The sequence below is a fragment of the Notolepis coatsorum genome, assembly GCF_963971535.1.
Source record: "Notolepis coatsorum genome assembly, chromosome: 1".
In the NCBI taxonomy this organism is placed as follows: Eukaryota; Metazoa; Chordata; class Actinopteri; order Aulopiformes; family Paralepididae; genus Notolepis; species Notolepis coatsorum.
This window is the reverse complement of record NC_140165.1, coordinates 14763955-14782577: the sequence shown is the minus strand read 5'-3', so window position 1 is coordinate 14782577 and position 18623 is coordinate 14763955. Positions and strand designations below refer to the sequence as shown.

Sequence of the window (18623 nt, the reverse complement as noted above, 5' to 3'; positions counted from 1 at the left end):
AGGACTAGGGACTAGGAGAACTAGGGATAGAGGACTAGGGACTAGGAGAACTAGGGACAGAGGGACAGGTACTGGGGAGCAGAGGGCCAGGTTCTGGTGACAGAGGGAACAGAGGCCCGCGGAGGCGGGCTGGGGACAGGGAGGAACTGGGGACAGAGGACCGCGGAGGCGGGCTGGGGACAGGGAGGAACTGGGGACTGGTGGGAAAACATCTGGGCCGCTCTGCAGAACAGAGGAGAGGGTTAATATTCAAAGGGAAAAAACAGAGCAGATGCAGAACAGTCCAAAACAAAGTAACAAAGTAAATACTATCTTCGTGTGAACAAACACACAGTGGGAGATGAAATGTCCAAAATAATATCCACGAGAGAACAAAACAGAGTGGGAGATGAAATGTCCAAACTAATAACTAAGAGAGAACTAACGGAGGCAATACGCTGGGGAACAGCAGCGAGACGAGGGCAAGGGGCATTACGCTGAGTGAGTGACATCACAATCAAAACTCACCCAGGCGTATGCGTAAAGGTACAGGGACAGCAGCGGGAACGGGGGCAAAAAGCATTACGCTGAGTGAGTGACATCACAATCAAAACTCACCCAGGCGTATGCGTAAAGGTACAGGGACAGCAGCGGGAACGGGGGGCAAGGGCACTACGCTGGGTGAGTGACATCACAATCAAAACTCACCCAGGCGTATGCGTAATGGTACAGGGACAGCAACGGGGCGAGGGCATCGCCACCGGGTGGCTGGCTGTCCGAGCCGAGGAACAGAGCGCTGGAACAGCGGCGGTGGCGAGGGCGTCGTCCACCGGGTAGCCGCTGTCGGAGCCGAGGAACAGAGTGCTGGAACAACGGCGGTGGCGAGGATGTCGTCCACCGGGTAGCCGCTGTCGGAGCCGAGGAACAGAGTGCGCGCCACACCTTGGTGTGCGCGTCGGAACAGTGGCGGTGGCGAGGATGTCGTCCACCGGGTAGCCGCTGTCGGAGCCGAGGAACAGAGTGCGCGCCACACCTTGGTGTGCGCGTCGGAACAGTGGCGGTGGCGAGGATGTCGTCCACCGGGTAGCCACTGACGAAGCCGAGGAACAGAGTGCGCGCCACACCTTGGTGTGCGCGTCGGAACAGTGAGACGCCTCGGGGTGCGTCTGCGAGGAGGAGTGTGCCAAGCACGAAGGTCTGGAAGATGCGCGTCGGCGCGCTGAGGTCTGGAGAGCGTGCCAAGCTCGAAGGTCTGGAAGATGCGCGTCTGTGCGCTGGTACGGAGGAGCGTGCCAAGCTCGAAGGTCTGGAAGATGCGCGTTGCGCGCTGAGGACTGGAGAGCGTGCCAAGCTCGAGGGTCTGGAAGATGCGCGTTGCGCGCTGGTCTGGAGAGCGTGCCAAGCTCGAGCGTCCTTGGAAGATGCGCGTTGCGCGCTGAGGACTGGAGAGCGTGCCAAGCTCGAGGGTCTGGAAGATGCGCGTTGCGCGCTGGTCTGGAGAGCGTGCCAAGCTCGAGCGTCCTTGGAAGATGCGCGTTGCGCGCTTAGGACTGGAGAGCGTGCCAAGCTCGAGGGTCTGGAAGATGCGCGTTGCGCGCTGGTCTGGAGAGCGTGCCAAGCTCGAGCGTCCTTGGAAGATGCGCGTTGCGCGCTGAGGACTGGAGAGCGTCTGCGCTGGTCTGGATGTGCGTCAGGACGAACAGCTGCGCGGGGGTCTGTAGTGGAACGCTGGGGTGCCTCCCGTGGAAGTACAGGGAGCGCAGACCAGTCTCCCCCACAGGCAACGGCGACAGCTGGCGAAGGCTGGAGCAAACATCTCGACGCCGGAGAATGGAACAGAATAGGCAGACAGAGGATCTCCCGAAAGAGTCTAGATGTTTAGAGAATATGACTCGGCAAGTATACAACACGACCCCACGCCGAAACGAGGGGAAGAGCCCTGGTATTTAAAGCCCACAGGGGAACTAATTAGCCTGCCACCACAGGTGCGAGAGGTAATTGATAATAGTCCAGGTGTGGCCACTGAGAGTAAACGAGAGTAAAGAACGAGAGGGTGGGGGCTAGAGAGAGTGAGTGAGAAGGGAATTTCTAACAGTAGGCTTTAAAGAAACAGAGAAAAGGTGGTGAGCAGCGGGCAAAACCTCACAGTACCCCCCCCTCAACGGGAGCCACCCGGCGACCCAAAACAAATACAGACAGAGTGGCAGGGGGCAAAACAAGAGGTACTGGCCAAGCCAGCAGGGGAAGCCACCACAAGAGTGGGGCTAGCAAAAGAAACAGGGTCGCCGAGGGGTAACTAGGGTAGCAGAGGGGCAACTGGTCTAGAGGAACTGGGTCTAGAGAACTAGTCTAGCGAACTGGGCAAGAGAACTGGTCTAGAGAACTGGTTTAGAGAACTGGTCTAGAGAAACTGGGTCTAGAGAACTGGTCTAGAGCAACTGGTCTAGAGGAACTGAGGGGCAAGCAGGGTAGCTAAGGGGTAACCATGGAAGCACCGGGAAGGGGCTAGCAGAGGGAAGGTTAGCTGCCAGGGCACTGATAGCTACAGGGCCTATGCTAGCTGTACTGCTACATCAACATAGAGGCTGCGCAAGCTGCCGGAGCCAGGCTAGCAGAGGGAAAGGGTAGCTGCCAGGGCACTGATAGCTACAGGGCCTATGCTAGCTGTACTGCTACATCAACATAGAGGCTGCGCTAGCTGCCGGAGCTAGGCTGGCAGACAGGGCTGGACCAGCATGAGAGCACAAGCTAGCTGGAAGGACAGTCCTAGCTGTGTGAGAAAAACTGACCTTGCTAGCTGAAAGGGCAGTCCTAGCAGTGGGATAAACTACACAAAAAAAATGGAGGCCATGCAGAGGGACCGGGTTAGCTGCTTGGGCCTGGCTAGCTACAGGGCCTATGCCAGCTGCAAGGCTGTATTAACATAGAGGCTGTGCTAACAGCCGGGGCCAAGCTAGCAGACCGGGACCATGCAGAGGAAAACTGGGTTAGCCGCCAGGGCATGGCTAGCTACAGGGCGGTCAAACAGGGCAAAACGGGAAGCAAACAGGGGAGCTAACCGGGGAGACTAACAAGCTAAACAGGGGAGTAACAGGCTAACAAGGGAGCTAAACAGGACTAACAGGGAAGCTAAACTGGGCAAACAGGGAAGCTAACAGGGCTAACAGGGGAGCTAGAGGGAACAAGAAAAAAAAAAGGCAAACTCAACATACACCGTCTGTGCTGGCTGGGGTCGTCGATTTGGTGGGGTCGTACTGTTATGGTTTGTAACCGACCCCAATCGCACAACACAAGACAGGTATGATGGTTTGCCAAGAAACAGACATTTATTTAGAAACAGGGAAAAAGGGCACTGTCCCTTTAAGGGAGAAAACACAAAACACTGGAAACACAAGAGGGGAAGGTAAAGTGCCTTTAAGAGGCGGGCAGGAAAAGGGAACACTATGGGAAGGAAAAGGGAACGCCTAAGGGAAGGTTAAGGGAACGCCTTGGGACAGAGGACTAGGGACTAGGAGAGCTAGGGATAGAGGACTAGGGACTAGGAGAACTAGGGATAGAGGACTAGGGACTAGGAGAACTAGGGACAGAGGGACAGGTACTGGGGAGCAGAGGGCCAGGTTCTGGTGACAGAGGGAACAGAGGCCCGCGGAGGCGGGCTGGGGACAGGGAGGAACTGGGGACAGAGGACCGCGGAGGCGGGCTGGGGACAGGGAGGAACTGGGGACTGGTGGGAAAACATCTGGGCCGCTCTGCAGAACAGAGGAGAGGGTTAATATTCAAAGGGAAAAAACAGAGCAGATGCAGAACAGTCCAAAACAAAGTAACAAAGTAAATACTATCTTCGTGTGAACAAACACACAGTGGGAGATGAAATGTCCAAAATAATATCCACGAGAGAACAAAACAGAGTGGGAGATGAAATGTCCAAACTAATAACTAAGAGAGAACTAACGGAGGCAATACGCTGGGGAACAGCAGCGAGACGAGGGCAAGGGGCATTACGCTGAGTGAGTGACATCACAATCAAAACTCACCCAGGCGTATGCGTAAAGGTACAGGGACAGCAGCGGGAACGGGGGCAAAAAGCATTACGCTGAGTGAGTGACATCACAATCAAAACTCACCCAGGCGTATGCGTAAAGGTACAGGGACAGCAGCGGGAACGGGGGGCAAGGGCACTACGCTGGGTGAGTGACATCACAATCAAAACTCACCCAGGCGTATGCGTAATGGTACAGGGACAGCAACGGGGCGAGGGCATCGCCACCGGGTGGCTGGCTGTCCGAGCCGAGGAACAGAGCGCTGGAACAGCGGCGGTGGCGAGGGCGTCGTCCACCGGGTAGCCGCTGTCGGAGCCGAGGAACAGAGTGCTGGAACAACGGCGGTGGCGAGGATGTCGTCCACCGGGTAGCCGCTGTCGGAGCCGAGGAACAGAGTGCGCGCCACACCTTGGTGTGCGCGTCGGAACAGTGGCGGTGGCGAGGATGTCGTCCACCGGGTAGCCGCTGTCGGAGCCGAGGAACAGAGTGCGCGCCACACCTTGGTGTGCGCGTCGGAACAGTGGCGGTGGCGAGGATGTCGTCCACCGGGTAGCCACTGACGAAGCCGAGGAACAGAGTGCGCGCCACACCTTGGTGTGCGCGTCGGAACAGTGAGACGCCTCGGGGTGCGTCTGCGAGGAGGAGTGTGCCAAGCACGAAGGTCTGGAAGATGCGCGTCGGCGCGCTGAGGTCTGGAGAGCGTGCCAAGCTCGAGGGTCTGGAAGATGCGCGTTGCGCGCTGGTCTGGAGAGCGTGCCAAGCTCGAGCGTCCTTGGAAGATGCGCGTTGCGCGCTGAGGACTGGAGAGCGTGCCAAGCTCGAGGGTCTGGAAGATGCGCGTTGCGCGCTGGTCTGGAGAGCGTGCCAAGCTCGAGCGTCCTTGGAAGATGCGCGTTGCGCGCTTAGGACTGGAGAGCGTGCCAAGCTCGAGGGTCTGGAAGATGCGCGTTGCGCGCTGGTCTGGAGAGCGTGCCAAGCTCGAGCGTCCTTGGAAGATGCGCGTTGCGCGCTGAGGACTGGAGAGCGTCTGCGCTGGTCTGGATGTGCGTCAGGACGAACAGCTGCGCGGGGGTCTGTAGTGGAACGCTGGGGTGCCTCCCGTGGAAGTACAGGGAGCGCAGACCAGTCTCCCCCACAGGCAACGGCGACAGCTGGCGAAGGCTGGAGCAAACATCTCGACGCCGGAGAATGGAACAGAATAGGCAGACAGATGATCTCCCGAAAGAGTCTAGATGTTTAGAGAATATGACTCGGCAAGTATACAACACGACCCCACGCCGAAACGAGGGGAAGAGCCCTGGTATTTAAAGCCCACAGGGGAACTAATTAGCCTGCCACCACAGGTGCGAGAGGTAATTGATAATAGTCCAGGTGTGGCCACTGAGAGTAAACGAGAGTAAAGAACGAGAGGGTGGGGGCTAGAGAGAGTGAGTGAGAAGGGAATTTCTAACAGTAGGCTTTAAAGAAACAGAAAAAAGGTGGTGAGCAGCGGGCAAAACCTCACAGTACCCCCCCCTCAACGGGAGCCACCCGGCGACCCAAAACAAATACAGACAGAGTGGCAGGGGGCAAAACAAGAGGTACTGGCCAAGCCAGCAGGGGAAGCCACCACAAGAGTGGGGCTAGCAAAAGAAACAGGGTCGCCGAGGGGTAACTAGGGTAGCAGAGGGGCAACTGGTCTAGAGGAACTGGGTCTAGAGAACTAGTCTAGCGAACTGGGCAAGAGAACTGGTCTAGAGAACTGGTTTAGAGAACTGGTCTAGAGAAACTGGGTCTAGAGAACTGGTCTAGAGCAACTGGTCTAGAGGAACTGAGGGGCAAGCAGGGTAGCTAAGGGGTAACCATGGAAGCACCGGGAAGGGGCTAGCAGAGGGAAGGTTAGCTGCCAGGGCACTGATAGCTACAGGGCCTATGCTAGCTGTACTGCTACATCAACATAGAGGCTGCGCAAGCTGCCGGAGCCAGGCTAGCAGAGGGAAAGGGTAGCTGCCAGGGCACTGATAGCTACAGGGCCTATGCTAGCTGTACTGCTACATCAACATAGAGGCTGCGCTAGCTGCCGGAGCTAGGCTGGCAGACAGGGCTGGACCAGCATGAGAGCACAAGCTAGCTGGAAGGACAGTCCTAGCTGTGTGAGAAAAACTGACCTTGCTAGCTGAAAGGGCAGTCCTAGCAGTGGGATAAACTACACAAAAAAAATGGAGGCCATGCAGAGGGACCGGGTTAGCTGCTTGGGCCTGGCTAGCTACAGGGCCTATGCCAGCTGCAAGGCTGTATTAACATAGAGGCTGTGCTAACAGCCGGGGCCAAGCTAGCAGACCGGGACCATGCAGAGGAAAACTGGGTTAGCCGCCAGGGCATGGCTAGCTACAGGGCGGTCAAACAGGGCAAAACGGGAAGCAAACAGGGGAGCTAACCGGGGAGACTAACAAGCTAAACAGGGGAGTAACAGGCTAACAAGGGAGCTAAACAGGACTAACAGGGAAGCTAAACTGGGCAAACAGGGAAGCTAACAGGGCTAACAGGGGAGCTAGAGGGAACAAGAAAAAAAAAAGGCAAACTCAACATACACCGTCTGTGCTGGCTGGGGTCGTCGATTTGGTGGGGTCGTACTGTTATGGTTTGTAACCGACCCCAATCGCACAACACAAGACAGGTATGATGGTTTGCCAAGAAACAGACATTTATTTAGAAACAGGGAAAAAGGGCACTGTCCCTTTAAGGGAGAAAACACAAAACACTGGAAACACAAGAGGGGAAGGTAAAGTGCCTTTAAGAGGCGGGCAGGAAAAGGGAACACTATGGGAAGGAAAAGGGAACGCCTAAGGGAAGGTTAAGGGAACGCCTTGGGACAGAGGACTAGGGACTAGGAGAGCTAGGGATAGAGGACTAGGGACTAGGAGAACTAGGGATAGAGGACTAGGGACTAGGAGAACTAGGGACAGAGGGACAGGTACTGGGGAGCAGAGGGCCAGGTTCTGGTGACAGAGGGAACAGAGGCCCGCGGAGGCGGGCTGGGGACAGGGAGGAACTGGGGACAGAGGACCGCGGAGGCGGGCTGGGGACAGGGAGGAACTGGGGACTGGTGGGAAAACATCTGGGCCGCTCTGCAGAACAGAGGAGAGGGTTAATATTCAAAGGGAAAAAACAGAGCAGATGCAGAACAGTCCAAAACAAAGTAACAAAGTAAATACTATCTTCGTGTGAACAAACACACAGTGGGAGATGAAATGTCCAAAATAATATCCACGAGAGAACAAAACAGAGTGGGAGATGAAATGTCCAAACTAATAACTAAGAGAGAACTAACGGAGGCAATACGCTGGGGAACAGCAGCGAGACGAGGGCAAGGGGCATTACGCTGAGTGAGTGACATCACAATCAAAACTCACCCAGGCGTATGCGTAAAGGTACAGGGACAGCAGCGGGAACGGGGGCAAAAAGCATTACGCTGAGTGAGTGACATCACAATCAAAACTCACCCAGGCGTATGCGTAAAGGTACAGGGACAGCAGCGGGAACGGGGGGCAAGGGCACTACGCTGGGTGAGTGACATCACAATCAAAACTCACCCAGGCGTATGCGTAATGGTACAGGGACAGCAACGGGGCGAGGGCATCGCCACCGGGTGGCTGGCTGTCCGAGCCGAGGAACAGAGCGCTGGAACAGCGGCGGTGGCGAGGGCGTCGTCCACCGGGTAGCCGCTGTCGGAGCCGAGGAACAGAGTGCTGGAACAACGGCGGTGGCGAGGATGTCGTCCACCGGGTAGCCGCTGTCGGAGCCGAGGAACAGAGTGCGCGCCACACCTTGGTGTGCGCGTCGGAACAGTGGCGGTGGCGAGGATGTCGTCCACCGGGTAGCCACTGACGAAGCCGAGGAACAGAGTGCGCGCCACACCTTGGTGTGCGCGTCGGAACAGTGAGACGCCTCGGGGTGCGTCTGCGAGGAGGAGTGTGCCAAGCACGAAGGTCTGGAAGATGCGCGTCGGCGCGCTGAGGTCTGGAGAGCGTGCCAAGCTCGAAGGTCTGGAAGATGCGCGTCTGTGCGCTGGTACGGAGGAGCGTGCCAAGCTCGAAGGTCTGGAAGATGCGCGTTGCGCGCTGAGGACTGGAGAGCGTGCCAAGCTCGAGGGTCTGGAAGATGCGCGTTGCGCGCTGGTCTGGAGAGCGTGCCAAGCTCGAGCGTCCTTGGAAGATGCGCGTTGCGCGCTGAGGACTGGAGAGCGTGCCAAGCTCGAGGGTCTGGAAGATGCGCGTTGCGCGCTGGTCTGGAGAGCGTGCCAAGCTCGAGCGTCCTTGGAAGATGCGCGTTGCGCGCTTAGGACTGGAGAGCGTGCCAAGCTCGAGGGTCTGGAAGATGCGCGTTGCGCGCTGGTCTGGAGAGCGTGCCAAGCTCGAGCGTCCTTGGAAGATGCGCGTTGCGCGCTGAGGACTGGAGAGCGTCTGCGCTGGTCTGGATGTGCGTCAGGACGAACAGCTGCGCGGGGGTCTGTAGTGGAACGCTGGGGTGCCTCCCGTGGAAGTACAGGGAGCGCAGACCAGTCTCCCCCACAGGCAACGGCGACAGCTGGCGAAGGCTGGAGCAAACATCTCGACGCCGGAGAATGGAACAGAATAGGCAGACAGAGGATCTCCCGAAAGAGTCTAGATGTTTAGAGAATATGACTCGGCAAGTATACAACACGACCCCACGCCGAAACGAGGGGAAGAGCCCTGGTATTTAAAGCCCACAGGGGAACTAATTAGCCTGCCACCACAGGTGCGAGAGGTAATTGATAATAGTCCAGGTGTGGCCACTGAGAGTAAACGAGAGTAAAGAACGAGAGGGTGGGGGCTAGAGAGAGTGAGTGAGAAGGGAATTTCTAACAGTAGGCTTTAAAGAAACAGAGAAAAGGTGGTGAGCAGCGGGCAAAACCTCACATTTATTCTACACTTTGTTTTATAGAGGCTGAGCCTTTTTTGGTTGGGTTTCTTTTGGAACTGTCTACTACGGCACATAAACTCCCTTAGTGGAGGTTTATTGTTTTACGTTTTCAATATATAAACTCCATTATTAGGAGGTGCCTTTGTGGCTTATTTATTTGTCTACTATACTGTACCTCTTTATTGAGTGTTGTCCTGTTTTTTGGACTTGATTTATTTTCTTAAATACTCACTTTGAGGCTTCCACCTGTAAAGGTTGTTTTGTGTTGTTTCTTTTTCCCCTTCTCCTTCACACAATGGACGCCAGACCCGAGATAAATCGAGTTAACTCGCCATCGCTTGAGCGCCAAACCCGAGAAAAATTGGGTTTTAATTGTTATTTCTTTTATTCACTATATCCATTCATAATTCATCCATCCAGCCTGATGTTATCATTGGGAATGGCTCTGAGATCGCAAACAGCCAATACCGCCGCCTAACGCCTTGTGGCCGCTATTGCACTCAATTTTAAACTATGTGGTTTGTTTTCTGGGCCGAGCTGGTGCGGGCGGGCGGGGTCTAAATACTCCAGCAAGACAAGCGCTTATAGGGATGGCATCGACGAGGGTCCCCGCCCCCTCCCGTTCATGTGCAATGCTGGATAACATTGGACACACGATCGCGATCAGTATTTGGAATGGCGATCAGATAATTGGATTCTTCTTTTTGCAGTACATCATAGACAAGGTAAGGACTATATGTTATCAATCTTGCGTTGATCCGATATTTTTTTCACCGCGATCCCCGCGTGTGTCTGTAATGTACTGTGTAATGTATGCCGTTGGTAGCGATCGAAGCATAGAAAAACGACCTCCCCCCCACCCTTTATTGATTCAGGTGAGAAATGGCACGATTTATAATGAAATGCAGTAAAATGTTGTTTCCCGGGATTACACATAATCACTATATAAAACTATACTCATATTCACCACGGTATTAAAGGGTAATGTATGGATGAAAAAAATATCTGTTTTTTGCATGTTGACCAGAAGAAACTCACTGACAATCGACAATGTTATTAGATCCATAGCTATAATATTTAATATAGTTTTAGCACTGCAAACACCGGAATATATCCCCATTGAACAGAGCGCTGGCACACAACAGCCCAACGCCCATAGCGACCCCTGGCGCTTAAAGTGTTAATGTCTGCATAAGCAGTTTGGGCCAGCCGTCATACTAACTCAATTGGCAGAGTTAGTGGGTGGAAGTCGATGGGTGGTAATCTGGACGTTATGGACAGCGACTCCTACAGGTCGGTTGGGGATGCCTGCACAGCAGAGACAGGAAATGGCGGGGGTAGTGTGAGCCTCCCACACGTTACACCTCGCCAATGAGAGTCCGCGCTGGCAGGTGAAAAGATGTGACAGGCTGCCTCCACATATATCGGAGGGGACATGTGATGCAAGGCTTCTATCCTCCCTACAACCGGCCAGTGGGGGGCATATGCGAGCAACGTTCAAGACAGGGGAGGGGAGAATTGGCACAGTGGAATTGGGATGGGAGAAAAATAGTAAAAGAGGAGAAAAAGTGGATAAAAAAAAAAGAGTCCCTATTATCTGCTCGTGATCCACACACACCCGCAGCCCTCACATCACGTCGGCATCAATCACGGAGAAGATAAATACATCTGACCGTCGACGCCGTGGGGCCTGAAGGCAGCTGTTGCGCCACACTATAAATACAAAAGGCTTGTTTTGGGATTATTAACGAGCATAACGCCAGCTGATACTATCAGTTATCAATCAACTGAGCGTCTGAGCACAGTGTGGACATCTTGCATGAGAGAGAGGGAGCCGTGAGACGGACAGGTGTGAGTGGTCTGAAGGGGTCGGTGGGCGAAGGTGTTTGTGCACAAGGTGACATGTTCCTCCAGGCGTCTGACGTACTGTAGGCCTGCTCTCTGGTCCTGATACAGGCCACAGCTGGACGATGTGAGGGTGAGAGGAATATAACCATGTGATAGTTATTATACAATATATAGTTCTCTGTTACAGGACAGCTACTGCTTTTTACTATGTGCTCAATTCCACAACGTCTTTCCTCCCACTGTATATTTTTTTATTTAAAGGTGCTGTAAGTGGTATTTTTTTTATTTGTTAAAATAAGTGGTCTACATGTTAAAATAAGTTGTCTACATGTTAAAATAAGCGGTCTACTTGTTAAATAAGTGGTCTACATGTTAAATAAGTGTTCTACATGTTAAAATAAGTGGTCTAAGGTCTAATAAGTGGAAATAAAATGGTGTTTAAGTAAATGTGTCCTTGAAAAAACACTTATTTTAGTCAAAAAATAAATATCACTTACAGCACCTTCAACAAATGGCTCTAAGTGCAATGTGTGAAGCTTTATTGTGAGGTTTGGTCCGCTCCCCACCCACTCGCTCCGTTCCTTTAAGGTATTTTGTTAATTAATTGCATTCCCCGCCACACGCTTCTTTCCTGTAAGATGCCGTGTTGATTGGTGCTCTTCCCACCACACGCTTCTGGAGCAATGATCAATTTCATCCCGCAGCTGTCTCAGCTTGTCATCAGCGCCCTGTGGCTTTATATACCCTGATTCCCCTAGTATCGATGTTGGATCGTTTTGAATATTCCCTGCATCTGCCTGTTTTTCCCGTCGCTGTTCCCTGTCTGTTGCTCCCCAGGACTTTCGTGAAGTATCCCTGTGGAGAACCTGATTCCCCGTACGAAGCTGCGCCTCGTTTATCTGCCCGCTTTACGGGTTGCGCTCTGGTGAGTTTTTGGAAACAGTTCTTTTTGGATCACCCGTTTTTTGTGTGTTTGTGAAACACCGAAGAGATCCCGTTTTTGTTATACTGTTCTCACCTAATTTTTGTTGTTGGATTTACACTTTGGATTACCGTATTGTTTTTTCTCTGGACTCTGCTAACTGTGTGTATCACACCGAAGATCAAGTCACTTGGATATTTATTTGGATCAGTCACCTCTCTGTTTCTGTTGTGCGCTGGGCTAACTGGGATTTCTCTCTCTCCCTCCGTTTCCACCTGGAGTGTATGCTGGGAGGATCTGCAGAGCGGCTCAGACGTCACAAGCTAATTCCTCACCACCACCTACTGGGAGAATCTGCAGAGCCGCAACATTCTTCACATGCCAGATTCCCCGTTTGTTCTGTTGCTCAACCTAATTCTATCTTGTGACTCTGAGAATAAATACGCCCTTGCTTTGGCTAACTCTGAAACAACTCTCTCTGTGCCGTTGCGCTTGGGGTCGGTTACAAACCCTAACATTTATACAACGGCATGCAAATTTCTCGATTCTGATTGGCTGAAACAGTCCATTTACACGTATGTATAGGGCACAATCCACGCTCCTGGTCCCAGGACCCGCCCACAACCGAATCACATCACTCCGCCGTGCAGATTCTTCGGAGAAAACAAGATGGCGGACAATAATCTTTAACAAATGGATATGTTGATAGCGTCATAACGACTAAATATAAAGCGATTCTGTCACGGCGAATGTCTTAGTCCTTTAAACAATGTTGGATGATGTAATTGATGGGTCATGAGTCATTGTAGAACAAAAGAAAAATCGCGGATTGATTGATTGATTATTTGCAAAAAATAAAATGTCTTCTTCCTTCCCCCTGACTGCAGAGCTCACTCTCACACTGTCTGGCACACCCACCCACACACACACACACACACACACGCACACGCACACGCACACGCACACGCACACACACACACACACACACACTCCTGTCTGCAACGGCGGGGGAGAGTCAGACTGAGAGAGAAGCAGCTGAGTGCTATGCTGTTTTAACTGAGCATGGTCTATTGAATTGATTGATTGGTTGATTTTATTACTGTACGCCTGGTTTCCAACTGGTTAAGTTTAGGCCCTCTAAAGTAGGTTAAAAAAAAATAAAAAAATAGGGCGAAGAATTATTTTTTTTCCTATAGGGCAAAGAAAACTTTTTAATTTGTTTTACCTACTTTCTATAGAAGCATCTAAGAATGAAGTTCTATAGAAAGTAGGTCTGCATACCCTTAACAATTGTGTGTATTGAGCCGTACTGTATTGTACCCATTCTGCATCTGGTAATAAAATGTTCAATCAATCATTCCAATAACACACAGTTGGATGTGTTAGTTTGTTGGATCCGTTGGATGCACTTCCGAGCTGCTTCCACATGGAGGCAACTTCTCTCAATCATTCCAATAACACACAGTTGGATGTGTTAGTTGGTTGGATGCACTTCCGAGCTGCTTCCACATGGAGGCAACTTCTCTCAATCATTCCAATAACACACAGTTGGATGTGTTAGTTGGTTGGATGCACTTACGAGCTGCTTCCACATGGAGGCAACTTGTCTTTTTTGTTGTTGTGGGAACAACTTTTTCTGGCGGATGGTTTTTTCAATAAATCTTCGATTAATGTGTGTTTATTGTATAGCAATAAGGTTGGATGAATGTGGCAGTTGTATAAAAGCATTACACCACTTGCAGTCGTGATTTGTGAACAATAAACCATGCCTAGGGGGGTCTAACGACCACCCCTAGCATGGTTTATTGTTCACAAACCACTCCTGCGCGTGATGTAATGCTTAAATAAAGAAGGCCTTATGTGGGGAAAAAGGGTCCCCTATGATCACAAAGAGTGTGATCAACATTACAAATGTAATCATCATCATCATCATCATCATCATCATCATCATCATCATCATTATCCATACTTACCATCGCGTTTCTTTAGCAGTCTGTGTAGCTTGCTTCCATGTGTGCTGTCTGTTATACGCAGAGAAAAACAGAGGGATAAAATTAGGTTTCAAGACATCGTTATTAGATTCCAAAGCGGATGGTCCAGCCGATGGTTCCAAACGTTTTTGATTCATAATGATGATTTTCTTGGGGAACGGTCTTCTCAGAAGTCTACAGATGGCAAAATACATTCTTGGAAATCCTGACGTTTGCGGCAGTGACGTCAGCGTACGGACCAGGAGCTTGAAACTGAACTGTGTGTGATTGAGGGTTGAATCTAGGATTCATTACTGGACGTGTACAATAAAACAACTGTTTTCAAACACCGATGTAACGCTGGCTCATTTTGGACGAGAAAAAGATAAACACAGGGTATCTGCAGGGTCTTAAGTATTACATTCATACTTCTCAATTGTAGGCCTTAAAAGGTATTAAGAAAAGTCTTAAATTCCATTTGCACAGGTATTAAAACGTTCTTTGGGGGAGGCATCATCTTCAGGAGATGAAATAATGATTATTTATTATATAATTACTATCATTATAATTAAATATATGAAATGTGTTTGTATACCGGGAGCTTGGTGCATCTGGCAAGAGCTTGTATGGAACACATAAGAAGTTACATTTAGCTCTAAGTGGTATTAAAAAGGTCTTAAAAAGTCTTAAATTAAACTTGTTTAAACCCACAGAAACAGAGCACCAGCACCACAATGTCAATCACAACTGTATACTACATCATTCCTCGATCACTCAGGCAATTCACCATCGAGTGGTCCAACGTCAGCTTGGCCTTGACCATATCGCTCTACGACGTTGTAACTCTTAACGAGATGTTGTCACGTGCAAATTATTTACGGTGCATCGATATGCAAAAGCAGATGTTCCCGGATGTTCCGGATTGGTTGAGTTGAGCTGAAGTGTTCGCCATCACAGTGAGTCTCTGCTCGTTATGCTGCTCGTTATGCTGCCAGCCAGCCAGCCAGCCAGCCAGCCAGCCAGCCAGCCAGCCAGCCAGCCAGCCAGCCAGACAGACAGACAGACAGACAGACAGACAGACAGACAGACAGACAGACAGACAGACAGACAGACAGACAGACAGACAGACAGACAGACAGACAGATACAACACTGTACAAAGCTTCAGGTACCTAACCAGTACGATGGATACAATGAAAAGCTAAGAATTCATCAGAGCAAAGGCATGTGGGATGAAAGGCTTCTTAAATGTGTTTTTTGGAGGCTAGGGGAACTCTATAGCACCGTCCAGATGGAAGCTTGTCAAACTCACTATGAAGGGGATGCAAAGGATCTGACAATATTAGCTGTAAACAATAAATCCTTCCCCCTTAAGTTTCTTCAGGCCCGTGAACCCTCTGCCCTTTCTTTCTCGTCGCCCGCCGCCCTCCCCTCTGACCCCTGACCCCACGCTCTTCATTTCCTCTCTTCTATCTTTTCTCCCTGACCCTTGTCCTCCTCCTAAACCAAAGCATTGGGGGGGGAGGGGGTCTCTTCGACCTCCTGACCTGGCTTCGGAAAGGTACAGCTCTAACCTTGAGCGGTCCAAAGAAATCGAAGAGTGGTTTGGAGACTGGTACAGAGTTACGACGTGTTCTTCGAGGGAGACGGCAAAGTGAGCAGAAAAGAGTATGAGGTCAAAATACTTCTGGAAAACGCTTTATATACAGAACATCCCGGTGACAAGTCTTTATATACAGAACATCCTGCACGGTCAATGGGTTCCAACACCGGCCAATATGGACACAATGGCTGGGATCCTTTGAACGACTGAACACTGGAATAGATGGAGGAATGATTATTATTTATTTTACCTGAATAAGCGCAGTGCGCCAGTAGAGAGGTGAGGAGCAGGGCTCGAAGACAGAGGCTGTGGGTTGACGACGCCATGGTGTCCTACAGCCGAATGGAACCTGGATCTCTGGAACTTTAGCGAAAGACAGGCACAGCCGTTAGCCCGAAGGAGAAGGGGAGTCGTCGAGACTCTGCCCCCGAGAGCCCAGACAGCAAACATTCCACAGACCTGCTTGTGCCGGTTGAAGGAATGCCGTTGAGAAGTAGAAAGAGGACGTGACACCCGCGGTCGGTGAGCGTTCCATGGGTTCCAACAGGGAAAGGGACGCTGGTCGTATATAGAGGTTGTTGATGGGCAGCACCTGGTGATGTCGGCGTTCGGGTCAGCTTTGTCCTCGGCCTGTGTGGTTGGGTTCACAATAGACAGAGCAAGGGGTTCACTTTTAGCCTATAGAAAGGTTATATAATGAGTTTTACTGTACTTTGGATCTAACTTTCCCAGTTTAAAGGAACACGCCGACATTTTGGGAAATTAGCTTACAGTCTTCTCCAGAGAAGAGACGAGAAGATAGATACCAGTTTCTTCTCTGTGCGTTCAGTAGAAAGATATCTGGCTGCACGTTAGCCTAGCTTAGCACAATGAATGGAAGCGGACAGTGCCGGTTAGCCTAGGCATTGTCCAACTAACACCTCTCCCGAAGGCTAACCGGCACTGTCCGCTTCCATTCATTGTGCTAAGCTAGGCTAACGTGCAGCCAGATAGCTTTCTACTGAACGCACAGAGAGTAAACTGGTATCTTATCTTCTTGTCTCTCTCTGGAGAAGACGGTAAGCTAATTTCCCAAAATGTCGGCGTGTTCCTTTAAGAGCATCCAGCATTTCTTCCACCTTCGCCCTGGCATTGCACTTTCATGCCAGCTCGTTTCAGTCTGGGCACATAGCTTCTCCATTGGAGTGATTTATATGGGGATATTTCTTTTTCTTTTTTAGAAGCCAATCTGACTGACATTGAATTGACATGCCCATAGATTAGAAAGAGGCTTCTTTTAAAACCCTCGGCTATCATTTCAAGACGGTTAGGCCCGTATTTTCTCAACCGTGTAGACTGTGAGGGGGGAAATCAGTAAAATGTCAACCGTCTGATCTAATCAATGAATTTGATCTCCTGGAGGTCATTTTATATTCCACTTGTTCAGGGTGCTGCTTGTATGCAGAGGCAGCTGTCAATGTCAGCCCATGCAGTGAAGTGTGAAATGTTAGACAGCGGTCTTTCTTGAATCTTGGATGGAATGGAATAGAAATACTTTATTCATCCCGAGGGAAATTTGGCACTACAAATCGCTCACAGTAAACAGTAAACATTTAGGCAGGGGTGTAAAGTACTTGAGTAATTGTACTTCGTTCCAATACTTAAGTAGGCTACTGTTTTGGGGGAATTGTACTTTACTCGAGTATTATTAGGTTTGTATACTTGTACTTTTACTCCATTACATTTCAGAGAAAAAAAAACATACTTTTTACTCCTTACATTTAAAATGCAGACCTACAAAGTACAAAGTACAAATCTTGCAGGTCCAACCATTTTAATTAGTATATTTGTTTCTCTGGCCGAAATAACGTTAACGTTATTAATCCTGCGGCCTCACTTTATTTAAAAACAGCCAATCAAATCCATGGAAAATTAACCCGCCCATACCCATGCTGATTGGTCCTCGTGCAAGACTAGAAAGCTGGGATCTTTGATTAAACACCTGCTATTAAAAGAATAGACAGTCAGAAAAAAAGTTTTTACTTTTACTTTTTAGTACTTAAGTACATTTAAAAGTTAAAACTTTTTTACTCAAGTGTGTTTTTAGCCAGATACTCTGACTTTTACTTGAGTACGATTTTGAGACGGTACCCATACTTTCACTTAAGTATAATTTCTGGGTACTTTTTACACCCCTGCATTTAGGTAGACAAAACCAAAAGTCACGAATAAGAATACAAATAAAAATAAGCATAAGAATCAAATACGGTCCGGGATATACATTTCCTATGTTACATTTTTTTTTTTTTTTTTTTTTTGTCTTTTTCCCCCTCCATTTTCCTCCGATTTTCTCCCATCCCAATGTTAGTCGTATGCCAATTCCCAGTCCCTTCCTGGTCGCTGCGCTTTACCCCCCACAGTCAGATCATTTGGGAGAGTGGAGGCTACCACGTGCTTCCTCCGACACACGTCCAGCCAATCACCGCTTCTTTTCACCTGGCAGCGCGGATTCTCATTGAGAGGGCGTAGCGTGTGGGAGGACCACACTATCCCCCTCACGTCCAATCCGCGCTTAGCAGGCGCCCCGACCGAACTGTAGGAGTCGCTGTTTACAACGACCCGGACCCACCCCGCCAGCTTCTCCCACCCTCTGATACAGCCAATTGTATCAGTGCAGACGGCCAGCCAAGCTGGTGACAACCCCGGAGCTGTGAGCTGGATTCGAACAGGCGAACCAAGCTCACAGCTCCGGGGCTGGTGACGAACGCAATCTCCGCTCGACCACCTAACCGCCCTTCCTATGTTACATTCTAATATAAAATATACAGTAAAAATATACAGAACTATACAGTAAATTGTACTATGTCGGTTTAAAAGTAAAAGTAAAAGTCAGAAGATAGTACTGTCACCCTGTGCTCAGTGATGCAGTGAGGCACAGTGATGCATTATAAAGTCTGATGGCTGTCGGAATTAAGGACTTCCTGTACCATTAACTGCTACGTCTTGGGAGTCAGTGCACTGAACGTGCTCCTTCTGTCAGCCAAGTCTGTGTATAGTGGGTGGGAGGGGTTGTCCCTGATGGCATGGAGCTTAGCAAGGCTCCTCCTCTCCGCCACCACCGCTAGAGAGTCCAGCTCCACCCCTACCACATTACTGGCCTTCCTGACCAGCTTATCCAGCCTGTTTGCTTCCCCCGCTCTCAGTCCGCCCAGCAGGTCACAGCGTACAAGAAGGTGCCCGCCACCACCGACTCATAGACCTTTTCTTGGTGTCGAGGGCCAGGTTGTTGTGTGGGTGCACCACGCCTCCAAGTGCATCCATCCCTGCAGTCTATTTTTGAACAGGCTACTCTAAGGCAAG

The 18623-nt window shown here is 50.5% G+C and overlaps 1 protein-coding gene across 1 annotated transcript in view; it reads right to left on the bottom strand.

The window, feature by feature from the left end:
- ecrg4b (ECRG4 augurin precursor b) overlaps positions 1 to 15670 on the bottom strand; it is a 34219-nt gene extending 18549 nt beyond the window's left edge. Inside the window, exons 1-2 of the mRNA XM_084327907.1 lie at positions 15535 to 15670; positions 13686 to 13733 (exon numbers count right to left, since the gene is read on the bottom strand). Of these exons, the coding sequence (XP_084184033.1) occupies positions 13686 to 13733; positions 15535 to 15610 (124 nt within the window). The 5' untranslated portion in view covers positions 15611 to 15670. The remainder of the gene's footprint in view (positions 1 to 13685; positions 13734 to 15534) is intronic.
- Positions 15671 to 18623: the final 2953 nt, after the last annotated feature.